Source organism: Aspergillus lucknowensis (assembly GCF_044049455.1).
Source record: "Aspergillus lucknowensis strain CBS 449.75 chromosome Unknown BJX67scaffold_7, whole genome shotgun sequence".
Lineage (NCBI taxonomy): Eukaryota > Fungi > Ascomycota > Eurotiomycetes > Eurotiales > Aspergillaceae > Aspergillus > Aspergillus lucknowensis.
This window is the reverse complement of record NW_027263551.1, coordinates 487,845-505,146: the sequence shown is the minus strand read 5'-3', so window position 1 is coordinate 505,146 and position 17,302 is coordinate 487,845. Positions and strand designations below refer to the sequence as shown.

General features: G+C 52.2%; 4 protein-coding genes across 4 annotated transcripts; 1 reads left to right on the top strand and 3 right to left on the bottom strand.

Annotated features, from left to right (window-relative positions):
• The first annotated feature begins 789 nt into the window (after positions 1-789).
• Positions 790-5,476, top strand: BJX67DRAFT_306869 (class I myosin myoA). Its single transcript, XM_071027070.1, has 9 exons — positions 790-928; positions 1,006-1,242; positions 1,310-1,355; positions 1,418-1,900; positions 1,959-3,656; positions 3,709-3,800; positions 3,848-4,095; positions 4,151-4,683; positions 4,738-5,476. The coding sequence occupies exons 1-9, from the start codon at positions 926-928 to the stop codon at positions 5,157-5,159; spliced, it is 3,762 nt and encodes a 1,253-aa protein (XP_070889083.1). The 5' UTR covers positions 790-925; the 3' UTR covers positions 5,160-5,476.
• A 12-nt stretch (positions 5,477-5,488) lies between these two features.
• Positions 5,489-7,816, bottom strand: BJX67DRAFT_346572 (putative PTH11-like integral membrane protein). The gene is made up of 6 exons (XM_071028429.1): positions 7,096-7,816; positions 6,942-7,046; positions 6,491-6,882; positions 6,361-6,425; positions 6,278-6,291; positions 5,489-6,202 (listed from the first exon to the last, which is right to left on the bottom strand). Exons 1-6 carry the CDS (start codon positions 7,237-7,239, stop codon positions 5,603-5,605), a joined length of 1,320 nt encoding a protein of 439 aa, XP_070889082.1. The 5' UTR covers positions 7,240-7,816; the 3' UTR covers positions 5,489-5,602.
• Positions 7,817-7,939: 123 nt separating this feature from the next.
• Positions 7,940-11,325, bottom strand: BJX67DRAFT_370478 (WD40 repeat domain-containing protein; the record flags this gene model as incomplete). The annotated part of the gene is made up of 5 exons (XM_071030922.1): positions 7,940-8,077; positions 8,192-8,458; positions 8,784-8,788; positions 9,078-10,436; positions 10,488-11,325. The coding sequence occupies 5 exons, from the start codon at positions 11,323-11,325 to the stop codon at positions 7,940-7,942; spliced, it is 2,607 nt and encodes an 868-aa protein (XP_070889081.1).
• A 1,449-nt stretch (positions 11,326-12,774) lies between these two features.
• On the bottom strand, positions 12,775-16,161 carry chsF (chitin synthase CHS3; the record flags this gene model as incomplete). Its single annotated transcript, XM_071032381.1, has 3 exons — positions 12,775-12,857; positions 12,908-13,713; positions 13,769-16,161. 3 exons carry the CDS (start codon positions 16,159-16,161, stop codon positions 12,775-12,777), a joined length of 3,282 nt encoding a protein of 1,093 aa, XP_070889080.1.
• Positions 16,162-17,302: the final 1,141 nt, after the last annotated feature.

Sequence of the window (17,302 nt, the reverse complement as noted above, 5' to 3'; positions counted from 1 at the left end):
TTGCTCTCCTAGCGCACGCCACTTCAGCGTTTCCTGATTCCCTTTGTGAACAGACAACTAATATTCTCAGTGACTTGTTCCCGTCTTTCAGGGCACTGAGTGAGGCTGTCCGTACACCGGACGGACAGCGGCTTCTCGAAGATTATTTGGGACGTGATACGGCGGGAAGGATTGTGCGATTCTGGCGGGAGGACGTTTCAAAACACTGAAGCTTGGGAAATCATCAGTCCGAATGTACTCTAGGCATGCGCCGAGATATATGTTGCCACCGCCTGTCGAGCTGTCTGTTGCGGGCAGTTCTTCTACCAATGAGAGCATATGGTGACCATTGGCAATTGTCAATTACGAAAGTTGTGAGAATATCCATGATGGTTGTTCCGCGAAGGCAGCGGAATATTTTAGATTAAAGGTTTGATCAAATGGGCATGTATGATGGCACAATTTAGCGCCAGGAACAGGGAAGGGTGGATGATTTGCCGCCTGGACCCAGACCCAGAGGCAGCAAGAATACCTGGGCTGAGTTATTAATAACCAGAATTGACGCTGATTGCGCGTTGTCGGCCTGAGAGGGAAACCCAACGGTGCCACACGTGTAAAGGAGTGTGGCGCAAGCGGTGCCCGTCCCATCCAGCGGAAGAATCGCTGCCCCCCATCCAGCCGCTCCTTCGGCAGTCCTCCTCCACATCGTCATCTCTCTCAAGAATCCCTCGTGCACAATTCTACCCTTCCTTCTTTTGTTCCTCTCGTCCTCCTCATTTTCCGTATTCTTTTTTATATCCCTAGGTGGAGTGAACAGTCTATTCCCTGCGTTCATTCCCCTCCATGCCTGGCCGCTATCTCCCCTAATTTCCGCGGTACACTGATAGGCCAGATATCTTTGTCGCCTGGGCGCAAGACACCGGGATAGTCGGTAACAACAACAACAATGGTGAGTCTCTTCAGGGCGGCTTCATATAGAATTCTGCAGGGTGAAATGGCGTGGACTGACCTCACTGCTCAATTCAGGGTCACTCTCGACGTCCCGCTGGTGGGGAGAAGAAGAGCCGATTCGGTCGCTCCAAAGCCGCCGCTGATGTGGGCGACGGCCGACAAGGCGGGGGGAAGCCCCAAGTCAAAAAGGCCGTCTTCGAGAGCACAAAGAAGAAGGAGATTGGAGTTTCGGACCTTACACTGTTGAGCAAGATTTCGAACGAGGCAATCAACGATAACCTAAAGCTGCGATTCCAACATGACGAAATCTACGTGAGCTCGCCCTGGCTTTTACGGTGGATGTGCGGGCGGGGCGTTTGCTAACGCGATTTATGAACAGACATATATTGGACATGTGCTTGTTTCTGTCAACCCTTTCCGAGACTGTAAGTGAATTGACCTGGTTGACGTGCAGGGACATTGGCTGACCGATTTGTGCTCCAAATAGTGGGCATCTATACCGATCGTGTTCTCGATTCGTACCGAGGCAAGAACCGACTCGAAGTTCCTCCTCATGTATTCGCAGTCGCCGAGTCTTCCTACTATAACATGAAGTCCTACAAAGACAACCAGTGTGTGATTATTTCCGGTGAGTCAGGTGCGGGGAAGACGGAGGCTGCGAAGCGGATTATGCAGTACATTGCCAGCGTATCTGGGGGGAGTGATTCGTCCATCGAGCAAACCAAGGACATGGTTCTAGCCACCAATCCGTTGCTCGAATCGTTCGGTAATGCGAAAACATTGCGAAACAACAATTCCTCTCGGTTCGGGAAGTACTTAGAATTGGAATTCAACGCCCAAGGAGAACCCGTCGGCGCCAATATCACAAACTACCTGCTGGAAAAGTCGAGAGTCGTTGGCCAGATTACGAACGAGCGAAACTTTCACATTTTCTACCAGTTCGCCAAGGGAGCGCCGCAAAAATACAGAGGTATAGTTCTCGAAACATATAATCTCCGCGCTAGCATGTTCGCTAATACCAGGTCAAGACTCGTTCGGCATTCAGCAGCCCCAGTCCTACCTATACACCAGTCGATCGAAATGTTACGACGTTCCCGGTGTTGATGATGTGGCGGAGTTCCATGATACCCTAAATGCGATGTCGGTTATTGGAATGACGGAACCGGAGCAAGATAATGTATTCCGGATGTTAGCCGCGATCCTCTGGCTCGGTAATGTTCAATTTGGGGAAGATGACCAAGGGAACGCCGCTATTACTGACCAATCGGTCGTGGACTTCGTCGCATACTTGCTGGAGGTCGAGTCTGCCCAAGTCAACCAGGCATTGACTATTCGCATGATGGAAACTAGCCGTGGTGGGCGTCGCGGTTCCGTCTATGAGGTCCCTTTTAACACCGTGCAGGCTGTGGCAGTACGTGACGCCTTGGCAAAGGCAATTTATTTCAATCTCTTCGATTGGATTGTACAGCGTGTCAATCAGTCATTGACTGCGAGGGGCACGGTCGCGAACTCCATCGGTATTCTCGATATTTACGGGTTTGAAATTTTCGAAAAGAACTCGTTCGAGCAGCTCTGCATCAACTACGTCAATGAAAAGCTGCAGCAGATTTTCATCCAGTTAACCCTCAAAGCTGAACAGGAAGAGTACGAACGAGAGCAAATCACTTGGACACCTATCAAATACTTTGATAACAAGGTCGTGTGTTCTCTGATTGAGGATAAACGCCCGCCGGGTGTCTTTGCTGCTCTGAACGATGCTTGTGCAACCGCCCACGCTGATTCTGGAGCCGCCGACAACACATTTGTGGGACGATTGAACTTCCTTTCCCAGAACCCGAACTTCGAGAACCGACAGGGCCAATTCATTGTTAAGCACTACGCTGGTGATGTCAGCTACGCTGTTCAGGGCATGACTGATAAGAACAAGGATCAGCTCCTTAAAGATCTGCTTAACCTCGTCCAGTCGAGTGGGAATCAATTCGTTCACACTCTTTTCCCGGAGCAGGTTAACCAAGATGACAAGCGACGCCCTCCCACAGCTAGTGATAAGATTAAAGCGTCGGCAAACGACTTGGTGGCGACGTTGATGAAAGCCCAACCGTCATATATCCGAACGATCAAGCCGAACGATAACAAGGCACCTAAGGAGTACAACGAGGGTAACGTTCTTCACCAAATCAAGTATTTGGGTCTTCAAGAGAACGTCCGCATCCGTCGTGCTGGCTTCGCCTATCGTCAAACATTCGACAAATTCGTTGAGCGTTTCTACCTGCTATCTCCCAAAACATCCTACGCTGGCGACTACACCTGGACGGGAGATGTGGAGACAGGCGCACGGCAGATATTGAAAGACACTCGAATTCCACCCGAAGAGTATCAAATGGGTATCACAAAGGTATTCATCAAAACGCCCGAGACTCTTTTCGCCCTCGAGGCCATGCGCGATCGGTACTGGCATAACATGGCTATTCGAATCCAGCGAGCGTGGCGGAACTACTTGCGGTACCGGACGGAGTGCGCCATCCGAATTCAACGTTTCTGGCGCCGAACAACGGGCGGTCTCGAGTTTATTAAGCTACGTGACCAAGGCCATCAAATCTTGGGCGGCCGCAAGGAGCGCAGAAGAATGAGTATACTTGGTTCACGACGGTTCCTTGGCGACTACGTCGGTATCAGTAACAAAGGAGGTCCCGGCGAGATCATTCGTAGCGGTGCAGCTATCAGCAGTATGTGTTATATCTGACTGGATTTTCAAGGTATTCTACTGACCCTTCAAAGCCTCGGAGAATGTCCTCTTTTCTTGCCGCGGCGAAGTTCTGGTTTCCAAGTTCGGCCGCTCCAGCAAGCCCTCGCCGCGCATCTTCGTCCTGGTTAGTCAACCCTTTCTTCCCCCATGGCTCGTGGCTAATATGTGCAGACAAACCGGAACGTGTATATTGTCGCCCAAAACCTGGTTAATAACCAGCTTGTTATCTCGTCAGAAAGAACCATCCCCATTGGTGCAGTCAAGACAATCAGCGCTTCCAACTTCCGGGACGACTGGTTCTCGCTCGTTGTGGGTGGACAAGAACCCGATCCGCTCGTGAACTGCGTCTTCAAGACGGAATTCTTCACTCATCTCCATAATGCTCTCCACGGGCAACTGAACCTGAAGATCGGACCACAGTAAGTTACCTGCATTAAGCTAACCACGGTCGTGGTCCTCCGCTAACCCGATCAGAATTGAATACAACAAGAAACCAGGCAAACTGGCCACTGTCAAGGTAGTCAAGGACGCGTCACAGTTCGACAGCTACAAAAGTTCGACGATCCATACTGGTCCAGGGGAACCCCCTAACTCCGTATCCAAACCCACCCCACGAGGAAAGCAAGTCGCTGCCCGGCCCGTCACAAAAGGCAAGCTCCTTCGACCCGGTGGTCCCAACGGTGGACCGTCCAAGTTGGCATCCCGGCCCACGCCAGAGCGTCGGCCACTGCCGCAGTCCACACCTCAGCCTGCCGCGAGACCAACACCGACTCCTCAACCAGCTGCTTCTTCTCGACCCGTCCCCCAGCCTGTCGCAGCTGTTGCCGCCTCCCATTCTCGTAATTCGTCCACTGCGTCCGCGCGAGCACCGCCACCGCCTCCCCCACCAGCCGCGGCCCCCGGACCGAAAAAGGCGAAGGTTCTGTATGATTTCAATAGCGACAACAGTAGCATGCTGTCCATCAGAGCGGGCGAACTGGTTCAAATTGTCTCCAAGGAGGGTAATGGTAAGATTAGATCTTCCTCGATATCAAAACTTACCTTAAACTGACGATCCTTAGGTTGGTGGCTATGCATGAATCTCGATACATCGGCACAAGGCTGGACTCCTGAAGCATACCTCGAGGAGCAAGTAGCTCCCGCACCGCGACCTGCCCCTCCGCCTCCACCGCCAGCCGCTCCACGATCAAGCGCAACACCTATAAACGGCTCGGCTACCGTCGCTGCCGCGAAAGCTAAAGCGGCGCCGCCGGCACCACCAGCAAAACGACCTAACATGGCTGGTAGGAAAACCGCGCCAGCCCCTCCGCCTGCAGCCCGAGATAGCGCTGTCAGCATGAACTCGCAAGATTCCTCCGGCGCGAGCGGACGTGGTACGCCGAACAGTTTGTCTAATGCTAGCCTTGCCGGTGGGCTTGCAGAGGCACTGCGGGCGCGACAAAGCGCTATGCAGGGGAAACATGATGATGATGATGACTGGTGATCCTGGTTCTTTGTGCTTCTCCTTCCCAACCCCCCTTTCCCATCGTTTTGTTTCTGGTATTTGTGGTTTAGCCATTAGACGGGTTTCTTTCCTGGAGAGCTTTTCGTTTTCTCGTTTCGTTGTTTCTTTCTTTGTTTGCTTTGGTTTGATCTGGAGCTTTGATTGATACCACCGAAGCAACCTGGACAGACTACACACATGCTTTGGCGCTTACATATCCGTTTTTCCACCGTCGTTGCCTGAATATACGATCGGATCCCCAATGCTCTCGATCAAATGTAAGTAGGCAGACAGACGTGGAAGGTTAAAAAATGCATTTACATCATACATAATTATCATGAATATCCATTCCCTCGATTCGTGATAACATGGCTCGTAAATTGCCCCCTCACTCAGTCTCGCACAATGCTTAACTCGGTATATCCAATCTTGACAAGCATCGCCTAGATCTGTTTTCCAGACCCCGTCGCCTCACTCGATACCTCAAATGTGCGACGCACACTAATCCCCGACCCCGAATTTGCTGCTGCATATGGCACAGTCAACTTATGCCCACCACGACCGCCAGCCCCATTATCATCCTCAGTACGCACACCCTCGGTATTCGGCTCCTCGTCCCCGCCGCCACCACCGATGTCCAGAGTCAAATGCCCAAACTCATCACCACATCCCGCTTCAACTGTCGACCGAATCGTCATCGTCCCGAGATATGGCTCTAAGAACTCAGCTGCCGGACCCCTCTCTTTGTCAATCGATTTCGACGATCTCGATTTCCCGGTCCCCGTCCCGGTCCAAGGGCGCGCAGAAGAGACGGAACTGTTCCGTCCTACCCTCGAGTCGAAACCCAGTCTGAGCCCGCTGTCGAAGGTAGCGAGGGCGTGTTGCTCTTTCTTGTATTTGGAACTGGGCTTGGGTTTTCTGTTTCTGTTGCTTTGGCCCGTCGAGGTGAAGTGGGAGTGGAGGATCTGGAAGAGGGGGCGGGTGGTGGCGAGAGAGCCAGCTGTTATTGACAGCCCGACTTCGATGGCGGACCAAATTGCTACCTATTCGGGCGTCTGTTGTTAGTCCGTGTGCGATACCAGGTTCGGAGGGGTGGGTAGCCAAAAGAGCTGGCTTACTTGGACGGTTGCGTCTGGATCATTGAACGTTAGTACCTAGATACAGGACGAAGTTAGGAAGGGCTATAGGGATGGTAGCGCACATAGGAAGTCTTGGTCGCGGATTGTCTGGACGAACGGGATGCGGATGATGACGGCGATGCTCGCTCTACAACGCAATCACTTAGTACGGTTCAATTCCCTTTGCTGTCGGTCGAGGGATGGAAGACATACATGCACGCCATTCCTAGAAGCCCAGCAACAGCAGCTTTTGTTCGCCAGTGCGCTCGCAACATGCGCACAAGAAAAATAGGCAGCAAGCCCACGGTAAGATCGAAAATCGCAGAGGTCACACTAAAAATGTATAACATAATTACGATGGCGTCGATGTATCCGCATTTTCCTGACGTATCGCCGCTGAACCGCGTCCAAAAGAAAGAAACCGGCGAGCATTGTATGACCAAGAAGATGAAGAAGATTATACCGGTGATGACGACGAGTGCTGTGACGCTGTATAGGGTGGCTCTGTGTGAGGCTGAGAGCGTCACACGGAGAAGGAAAATGCATACGGAAATTTTGGCGAGGATCGACGAGACTACGTAGGCGACGTCGCAGAGGAGCCAGTACTGACGAGTTAATCTCACATACAACGCATGGCGGGAGCTAAGGTGAAGATGGGACATACCTCCATCGCCATACTCTGCTGCTCGGGAGTTAACTCTGAGTGATGTCTCCCTGAACCCCAGATGCCACCTCCTATCATACAACCACAAAGCATGCCATAGAATAGCTGATAGGTTAGCATTCGAACTGGCCGCGTCAAACAGGTGGGAACATACCATGGCCAGGACCATAACCGAATCGTCCCACCCAAACGCCTTGACAATCCGCAAACGCACATAGCAACGAACGATCACTGCAATGCTAGACAGCGCTAAAAACGCCGCTCCAACACCACAGATAGCTGCGCCCTGGTCCACCATGACTGTAGGTCCAGACCCGCGATAATCTCAACTGAGAGGCGATAGGCGTGGACCGAGGCACGACGATCATCGAGAAGAGGTAACGTTTCAATTGGCGAGAGGGCTTTGCGGCTTCAAATTCCACATGGTGTGTGCGAGGATGTGCCGCATGATATAGCCGCCACCATAGTTTCGAGATTTGTTCTAGGTATAGCTGAGTGTCGGGTTGGCGGGATCTTATTTGGATTCAGACGGAGATCTGGAGGCATGAGGTCACCTCACTTGGCGGTAAATTGGTCAACTGCGAGGCCCTCTGTGGTTGGGCGTGACTGCCCGGGGCAAACCGTGGTACCATGGCTGTTGAGCCCTGCTCTGCATTCTGCCCGAGGCAAGTGAAAGGGACGAGCGGAGAAAGCCGAGACGGGAAAAGGAAGTCTTCGCGGTACAAGTCTAAGTCGATGACGATGATAGATGTGGATGGTGGAGTTGATGATTGCGGGTGAGCGGTGATTTCGGAAGGTCTTCCGGAGGCACCGAGAGCCGAGCCACAGCAACATTCAAGATATGGAACAAAAATACGAGGAAATAGGTCATCGACAATATCTTCATTCTTATGCTGTAATTTCAGGTCGTAGATACGTCCAATAATCAGCACCGCGTATAGCTCCTTCCATAGCAATAAGTGCTCTCATATTCAAGAAGTCGACCCCAAGACTCGCAATCATTTCAAGAACTTGCTTGCAAGATTCAGAAGCCCTCCGGGACCTCCAGTTCCATCACTTCCACTCATCTGGCTCTTCATGTACATCTTGAATGCCATCTCCGCGGCCGAGTTGACAGCAGACTGCTTGTCGCCAGACTACCCCAAACACACAAGGTCAGCACATCCACACTCAACAGATAAAAAGTCGGAAGGGGAAGGGGACTTGGGGCAACAGGGGTGACAGGAAAAGAAAGAAGGAAAAGAACATACAGCCTCCCCCTTCCCATTCTTCTCATCCCACATCTTCCCCGCCTGCGCCATGGCAAGCCCAATGAACGCATTCTTGTCCTTCCCACCCCCAGTCTCCTGTCCGGAGCTTGAATTGAACAGCTTGAGTGCCTGCACTGCAGCACCAGCACCAAGGTCCTTCGAGTCCATGCTCCCGCCTTCTTCATAGCGCTTGTGCGATCTCACAGCATGGTCCTCGTCGACGTCATCATTGTACGAGCCCTTGCGCTCCTTGACAAAAGAGAGGGCCTGCGAGAAGAGGGAGTTATCCTCGGACGAGTGGGCAGTTGCGTGGGAGAGGGCGGGGTTGAGGTCGTCCTTGTCGTCGTCGAAGTGATTCTTGACGGCGTCGACGAGGATGTTTTGGAAGGACATTGTTTGTTTGTTTTTGCCCTTCTTTGCTCAAAATAAATGGAGGGAACTAAATGTGGGAATGGGCTTGGATGAGATGAAGGGATAGGAGCTGGGAGGTGATGCGTTGTCTATTTATCTGGTGTATGAGGGGAACAGGGGAGGGGTATGTGGCTGGGCAGCTGAGCTTGGGGGCATTAGTTAGACATGATTGGCTGCATACGTGAACTCTCTTTCGACTAGTGTGAGGAAGATATGCGCACAGCCACAGAATCTCTGGAGTTGTAGTGACGTCATCGGTGAGAGGGCAAGAAACTCATGGTCAATTCAGTGTACAGGGTAGGAAGAGAAAGTATGCATGGTATCTCCGCTGAAATGCTGCAAACCGCCCAAGCACAAGGGTAACAAAAATGAAATATTGACAAGATTTTGAATCAGCACAGTAGCAACTCCTCATACTCCTCGTCGCATGTATTCCACAAGAACCGAGACTCACGCTCTCGCTCATTTAGGATACATCGTTCATCGTCTTTCAGCTCCGACTCCTTGACCCACTCATTGGGTAATTGCTGGAGCCCGTATGGCTGCCCCCACTGGCGGCGATCGTATTCCATAAACCCACCAAAATGCTCATCCGTGTTAGCCAGCCAAATCGTGCTCCCATCCGGCGAGTAGTCTGCGCCACCGATCTCGCCAAAGAAGTCAAGGACCTGTCGTGTTTGGTACGTTTGCGCGTTCACGATCACCATCCTGTCTGCCGGCTCACAGAGCAGCAGGGTGCGTGGCCCACCGCCGACTGGTGAGAATCGCAGGGATCGATAGCCCGCCACATCGGACTCAAACTTCTCCAGTATGCGCCACATGCGAGCATCCCAGATGATCGCGGTTTTGTCTTGATTGCTAGTAGCGATCTGCATCATGTCTGGAGACCAAGCGCATGCGAAGCCGTAGTCACGGTGACCACGGAGGGGATTAACCGGCCGACCGGTGTCAGCTTCGACGACCCATGCATCCGGCGAGTCACCTATGATCACGCGTAGGCGGCCATCAGGCGATGTAGATGTGCAGTTGACGGCATGCGAGAGTTCATAATTCGCAAGGAATATGTTTGTCTCGCAGTCCAAAGTGCGTACGTGTCGATCGTTCGAAGCAAATATCCCGATCGGCGAACGATTCGTGCGGCTTGCAATGATATCAATGTGGTTGGTTATTCCATTCGGGTCTTTCGTCACAATGCCTTCCGCTACCTGCCCTTCGGTGCCCCGATCACGCAACGCATATTCTCCGAAGAATCCACCGGCAATCGAGACCCCCAAGGCAGATTTCATGGTCGAAATCTTCACCGGAGCCTGGGAAGCGGACTCGGCCGTGGGCATAGACAAATCGATTAGGCATTGTAGGTCGTTATACCCCGGAACCCACGAATACACCTTGGATTCGTGCGCGAAGTGTACAGTGTTGTAAGCGGGAACAGACATGAGGTTGCGAAGTTGAAAATGTTCAATGGTGGCCTTGTGTTCTGTATACATCGACTTTCCTTGGAAGTAAAACTCCTCCTCCGAAAGCCTGGTGGCCGGTTTCTGTCGGGTATACTGGAGGTTATGGTACGACGTATAACACTGGTCCCGCAATTGGCGCGCGTCGGAACGCCTGACACGTAACTTCTCCCACCAGGGGATTTGTTGGATGTCGTAGAACTCTCCACTATATCCGCTTGGCCGCGTTATCTTCGCCGGTGGCGTCCACCAACTAATGGTCGATAGATGATCCTGGGGGAACATGGGCGGCGCAAGCGAGAGCATCGGTATTGAAGGAATAGAAGACTGGTAGATCCATTGAGATATAAATTGGTCGATGTTGAAGTTTCTCTCCTGCGCTGTGACAAGCGTAAGCAATTTGGTGGCCATAGAACGGGGTAGGTACGTACTAGTTCCGTGAATGACAGAGTCAGCAAAATGCGGGTCTGCTGCTGGATCACCATTGGTGTCCTCAGCATCAGAAAGAACGTTGGTATGGTCCTCATGGCTAGGTGGAGGGCCAAACCCTGAGCCTTGCGAGTCAAATGTGTGACCTGGGGCGCGGTAGAAATCATCAAAGTCGACCTCGGATAATTGCCAGTGCTGGTCATCAATCGCGCTGTGGTGGGATTCAATATCGTAATCACTGTCCCCGTGGTCAAGGTAGAATTTCCGCGTATCATCCTCGTCCTGCTGTAATGTGGTGGACGGTCTAGGGTGGCGTCGAGAAATGGGAGGCTCGTATTCCATTTCTAGGTCCGTAGTGCTATCTTCCTCGGTGGCGTCCGAAACCGCGACATGATCGTCCGATGTGGTGGCGTCATGGACGAACTGGTTGAAAATGCGTGCCATCCCCATGTGCTCGAGCTGGTCGTCGCGTAGAGGCACACCGCCGAACTCAGACACGGCGTCTGTCATCTGCGAGTCGGACTCGTACAATTCGGCCGGTGGAGAGTTCCCAGGTTGTGGGATGTCTGAACCATATGTGTGATACTGGTTGTTGAAGTAACCCCCCGACCCAATAACCGCATTGACGACTTCCGAGACAGGTGCGCCCGTCCCATTGTTCGTGGCATCCAGATAATGGGGAACGGCCATGAAGGCGGAGAGCGCACCGTCGGAGGCAGGGTCGCCTCCAAGCGACGGTGTGAAATGGCGTGGGCCATGTTGGACGAGTTGCTGGGGGAATTGTCCTGGAGGATCGGCATTAATGGTGGCCGCAGGATGCTCATTGCCTTCCGTAGCCATGTCGGGCTGGAGCCGAGAAGAGTGCTCGAAAGGCAAGGTTTCAGTGGGAGTGACGTCGCATGATGACGAATCCGCGAGCGGCGTCGCCTGATCAGTTGGGGGCGGGCCCGATGAGCGAGAAGCGGATGACAAGATGTGGGATGCGGATGTTGAAGAGGGCTGAAAAGCAGGCGCTCCGTGACTAGGCATTCCGGCCGCCGAGCACAGCTTCTTGGCCGCCGACAAGAGGGATAGACTACTAGCCTGCACAACCCGCGGGGGGCAGGGGACGCAAGCCGGATCCCGAGGGATAAGGCAGGAGATATGGTACACGAGCAGGGCGAAGAACAGGGCGCGATTGGCACTGACAGTCGTCCACGTCGTCTCGTTTGGGATCAGGGGCCTTGGCTATGCAACAACCATTGTCCACCCCACAGCCTGTCTTCCATCACCGCCCTCACACTACTAGGGAAGAGCAACAATTCCGGGTTAACCGATGAAAACGATTACTGCCCCGAGGACTCGGTCAAGAGGCAAATCTGTATCTCTGTAAGAGAAATTTTATGGAGAGGTGCGGCCCAGTCCCGGGGAGGTGGGGGTATTCGTGGGGGATGATTCCCGGCGAAGGGCAAGGCTGTATGTCAGACGTACTCGGGACTCGAAGGAGCTAAATGGGGAAAAATGGAGCAGCGGTGTCACAGCCGAAAAACAGATCCTTTGAAGAAAGGAAGAACCGCTGTCAGAGACCGCCAGTCAGGGAAATCTGGAGATGCCCGACTGCAGGAAAAGGAGGGGAACGGCGAGGATTAGGCGCAGGAGGATGCAGCTGGACGGGGAGGGGAAAGGATCGCAGCAAAAAGCTGCATGGCGAAGAGCAACGTGCGTCCTAGGCTGTCACATGCAGAAGCCAGGAGCAGGCCGACAATTTGAGAAGAGAAATGAGGAAGGGAAACACCTGGCAGTGGGAGAGCAGAAATGGAGAAAAATGAGGTCGCAAATGAAGCCCAAGAATCGCGCTGGGCTGACAACACGATTGAAGGATTCTTAGTCAGGACCAGCACAAGATCGCCAACGCAGCAAATCGTTCCTGTGATTCAGTCACTGACCAACTTACTGCATGAAATCAATAGTAGTAAACTTCCAGCCTGACAGAGATCTGCCTCTTCGCTCGCGCCAACGATCGTCGCTGTGGCAAGGGTCGTCGCCTGGAAATGCTACTAACGACGCATCCTCCTCTATTTCCGACAGAGAATCATTTCATCCCACAAGATCCGTTTTTCAGGATTATATTCCCCATATTCTTCAATAATAGAATGGTTAGCTCAAGACTCCCTGGGGATACTATACTATAAAGCAGCTACACGGGTCAAATTTAAACAATAGCTACATCCAAAATGGCGAAGCGAAGAAACAGCCCAAAATGTACAGTCATGTCATAGAAGCCGAACAGACGAACAGATGTCGAAAACACTAATAGTCCGAAGTTTGGTCATACGGTACTGGATACCCCCCGAACGAAGGTTGCCATCCAGCCTGCATTTTCAACCTGCGATCTGTGTAGAATTAGTATTAGAGTATCCTCCGCAAGTTGAGGGCTACATACCTTTCTCAAAGTCTCGCCATCTCTTCATTGTGATCTTGCTGCTATCAAACTCTCCTTCGCCAGCTTCGTGACCCTTGTCTTTCTCTCCCGCTGTCTTCCGCGTATCACCCCAGCTGAAGTCGTCGAACTTCCAGTATGCATAGGTGGGGAGGACAAAGTTCCAAATTGGCAGTGAGATAAGGTAAACTACCATCCATAAGACGTAAACAAGTCGATGGGCCGTCACAACCACCAGCACTCCAGGAAGACCGAGAATGAGCGCAAGTAAGACCAACGGGATGACCTGAACAGGCTTGTTGACGATGGAAGAGACGATGACGTAGATCGTGAAAGAAATGGCGGCAGGTAGTACAAGAGTTCCGATCAGTTCAACGAAGATGACGAACTGCATGCTGAAGCAGAAGGTACCGCACAAATCTCGAACCAGAACCAGCTCCATTAGGTTGTGAACGGTACTGTTGATCCAACGGCGTCGCTGAGATAACAGAACCATGAACTTGTCAGGCACGACGGTCTTGCAAACAGCCTGCGGCACAAATATCTGTTTCCGTTTGGGGAACGTTCGGAGCATGAGGGTTGACAAATATCGATCTTCTCCGAGAAGCAGCAAATTTTTCTTATGCAAGGTATCCACCACATTCTCCGAGTAGTGTTCGACCACGTCCGGGTTCGCAAGGATTGGTACCCAGTAGTTCTGGCCGCCCTTGGGTGCTTTGATTCGATACATCGAGAAACAGCCTGGAAGACAGGTAACACCACCGAACACGGATTCGAAAGCCTTCGATTGGTGGTGTGAAACGAAGTACCTGAGAAAACGATTAGTGAACTGATGTTTTCATATGAGGATATGAAACAACGTACTCGAACACCTGGATCATAGTAACCCAGCTGTCTGTCTTGTTCGCAATCTTAGTCTCACCACACAGACCCATGACCTCTGGGTCCTTGACCATCGCGGATATCATGTGGGTGAGGCTGTCAGGGAAAACCTTGGTGTCCGCATCAACCATAAGCACGACCTCATAGAAGTCTGGCGGAATGCCGGTTACGTTCAAGAGTCCATTGAACAGCTCATATTCCAGCTCCGTCATTCGCTCGTCAAACATAACCTTTTGCAAGAACGACATGAGAATAATCTGACTGTCTCGCTTGCCTCGGTTTCCGGGTTTTGGTTGAGTTGATTCCGCTGGCGTTCCGCACTTTACAATGATCATCATCGGGACGCGCTGCTGCTTCTCGAGCGGGATAGCGGAGTTTTCACCATAGTCATAGAATCCCGAGTAGACCTTGGCCATGTTGTGGCGCTTGGAACCGGTAGCCACAGCGACATAAGAGAATGCCTCTACCTCCTCGGGAGTGATGAGGGGGTCGCGCATCATACGAAGAACGATATCGGGGGTGGAGAACCTCTCTCCTTTGCCCTTGATCATGCCATCGCAGATTACAACAATAGTCTTGTGGCTATTAGGGTAGTCCGTCATCGCGATTGAGTCCAGAGTGGTGCGAATCCCCTCTTCACCCTCTGAGTAACAAGTGACCAAGCACATTGCGTGTGCCAGAGGAAATCCGTAGGGCTGCCACTCAGGCGGTGGCTGCGGAACAACGAGCTCATGTACATAACCTGTAGACCCAAAGCCCTCGGACTCTGGTGGAAGAGCTGAAAACCGGGACTCTTGCACCAAGCTTGTTCGACTTGCGGACGGGTTCAATCGGGTGTTATCAACGCTCAAATTGCCGCTACCGTTGTGGCTTTGCCTGTAGATGGAATTGGTGGCATTGCCGGGGACTAATCGGCCGGTAGAGTTCTGGCTCGCCATCGTTACCCACTGTGGTTTTTGCTTCCCACCATTGCTCACGGTGTATGGGCTAGAGAAACGAGAAGTTGTCGGTAGGAAACTAGCCCTCTTACTCATTCGGTCTGTCGTGCTATGGTCCGCAAGGCGAGGGCCGGGGCGATATATGTCGTTTGACCAATCTTCGATCTGCTGGTTTCGAGCCTTTGAGTGAACCGTGCCCATGCTCGTCTTCTGTGCTGCGAACCGCGGTGAAAGGAACCACTGGAAGAGGAGAGCAAAGACGAACTTGACGATAACAATAGACAGAATAAAGACCAGGGACACATAAAGGACAACTTGAGACGCAATACAGCCCACGGTATCGGTATCAATACTTCCAACCTTGATGATTTGCGATAAGCACTTGCCGATTTGCTTGTCCTCGCCCGTCTGGAAGAAGTAAGTGAGATCAACGCCGCGTACGTCCGGATTATTGCGAAGGTCGTCGAACTTGCTCGGATAGTTTACTTGAGAGGTGTTGAACCAAGCCAGAAGGTTCAAATCAAGGACATTCCCAGAGTAGATTGCAAGGTTTCGACTCGTGTTCTTCGTATCTTCCCACGTGAAATAGACATCACCTTGGCTACGCAAGCCGTAGAAAGTTTGTCGGGCCCACCGAGACGTATGGCAAGCCCAGCCAGGGTAGTAAGAAGTTGTCAGGTTAGGCTCAGAAGAGCCATCCTGATTGAAGGCGGTGCATGGGAAATACCAGGCAAGATCGCCATTTGCATTGGTAGGAACGTCAGACCCGTCGGCGAGGGTAATCAACCCTTTGCAATCCCCGTTTACCTCCTGGAAGAAGAAACTCCCGTCCTGACCCCCATACTTGTGCGGCAGGTCGTAGAGAACGTTGGTGTCCTGCGGGATACCTGCAGCCACCGGATGTTCCGACTCAGACAAGTCGTACGCTTTTCCGTGAAAGATCATGTAGCCACTTGTGATTTCATTGATCTTCAACCTCGTTGGAGGATTCCCGCATACAGTGGCTGTGAAACCGAAGGTGAGGAAACCGACAAATGCTGCAATCATAAGGATGATACTGATGAGGCCAATCTTCTCGCGCCATGCGCTCCGTTGAGCTTTTTGCGGCATCCCGAAGCACTTTATGACAAAATCGGGCGCCCAGAATGTGATCACCGAACAGTATGTCGTCCATAAGCTGGGTGGTCGAACCTGCTCCAAGGCTTTCTGTCGTCTCCTTTCCGCCGCTGCCTCTTGCTTCGAAAGCTTCCTCGAATTTTTCCTTTTCTTTGATCGATGCCGGGCCGGGACTCGCTCCATTGGCTGGTTAACGTTCCCGTGTGCACCATACAAGGCCTCCTTGCGCTTCGAATCCATGCTTTGCGTGCTAGTTGTGTCCGCCTCTCCTTCCCCATGTATCCATGGTTCGGTTCCTGTCATCGAATTATACGTAGGCATGTTTTGGGTTCGTTGATGGTAAAGGTAATTTGGGTGGCTTGGATCAATGCGACTCCTTTCCGGCTTCACGAGACTTTTCTTGCGTCTTATCCCGCCATCGTCCGCCCGCTCCTCGTCTATATTGGGGTGGTGTCGCGAACTATGTGAACGGTGATGCCGGTGATGTCGCGGACTAGTAGGGTCATGGCCACCTGGGATCTCGGAATCCCGTCGTCTTCTCCGTGAGGTCCCTCGAAACGCGGAATGTGTTTCCTCCCTTCGGGGGGAAACTTTCCCCGGCCGCTGAGGCAAAGACATCGCGAGCTACTCGGTCGATGAGGAATATCAGTGTTTTTGGCATGAAAGAGCGAGAAGAAGCAACTCGCACGCGACGGCGCTCTCAGCTACCCGAACCCAGACACTCAATAGTGGTCTTCCTTGACCGCGGAATCTGAGCCACTGACCTTAGGTTAGCATATGCGATGGCGAACGTGAGCAGTTTTCGAATGCGAGTCGACCAGCCCCTTCCCGAAGAATGTGGGCACCACTATCCGTGCGGGGCACTGAGAGTCCCCGAGATGCAGTATAAGTATATTAAATGATTAAACGAGTGCGAGTATATCGATTAAAGGTAACGCGAGGCCACAGTCGTTGAGCGCTGGAAAAGGATGGTCGGAGACAAGAGTAATGAAAAGGAAGCAAGAAGGCTGAGAGAACACCGAAAAAAGGAAAACGAGCGACTAACTTGACTGGTGGGTGAAAGGTCACCCGAGTCAAGTTAAATGGAAGAAGCCGTAAACAAAATAAAGAGGGGAATAGAAGGGAGGACCTGAGAGAGGGCGATGGCAAGGGAGAATCAGCAACCAAGCTGGGTGCGGAGGTCACGCCCAGTCCTGGATGGAGGCCAGGATGGTCAAAGAAAAAATAAAGCGGGAAGCCTCCCTCAGCCTTCCTCGCTGGAGGTAACTCGAGGCTCACCCAACGTTACTGTGCTGGAGATTTTTCTGAGATCAAATCTACCTGGTGCGAACGCCGATATTTGATGTCCCTGTTTATCCACTGTTTTGACTGCAGTCTCATGTTGGATGGACGCACGTCTGCTTACATGAACCGACATACAGAAAGTACCCGTGGAATGGCAGCGTCCGAGAGCAGGTGTCAG

Bases quoted from the DNA above. Each gene is read 5' to 3' on its own strand.
- BJX67DRAFT_306869 (XM_071027070.1), top strand. The intron at 1,356-1,417 runs GTAAGTGAATTG...TGCTCCAAATAG, and splicing joins TGTCAACCCTTTCCGAGACT to TGGGCATCTATACCGATCGT. The intron at 4,684-4,737 runs GTAAGATTAGAT...GACGATCCTTAG, and splicing joins TGTCTCCAAGGAGGGTAATG to GTTGGTGGCTATGCATGAAT.
- BJX67DRAFT_346572 (XM_071028429.1), bottom strand. From the start codon at position 7,239: ATGGTGGACCAGGGCGCAGCTATCTGTGGTGTTGGAGCGGCGTTTTTA. The intron at 6,883-6,941 runs GTATGTCCCATC...TTAACTCGTCAG, and splicing joins AGCAGAGTATGGCGATGGAG to TACTGGCTCCTCTGCGACGT. The intron at 6,426-6,490 runs GTATGTCTTCCA...ATTGCGTTGTAG, and splicing joins CTTCTAGGAATGGCGTGCAT to AGCGAGCATCGCCGTCATCA.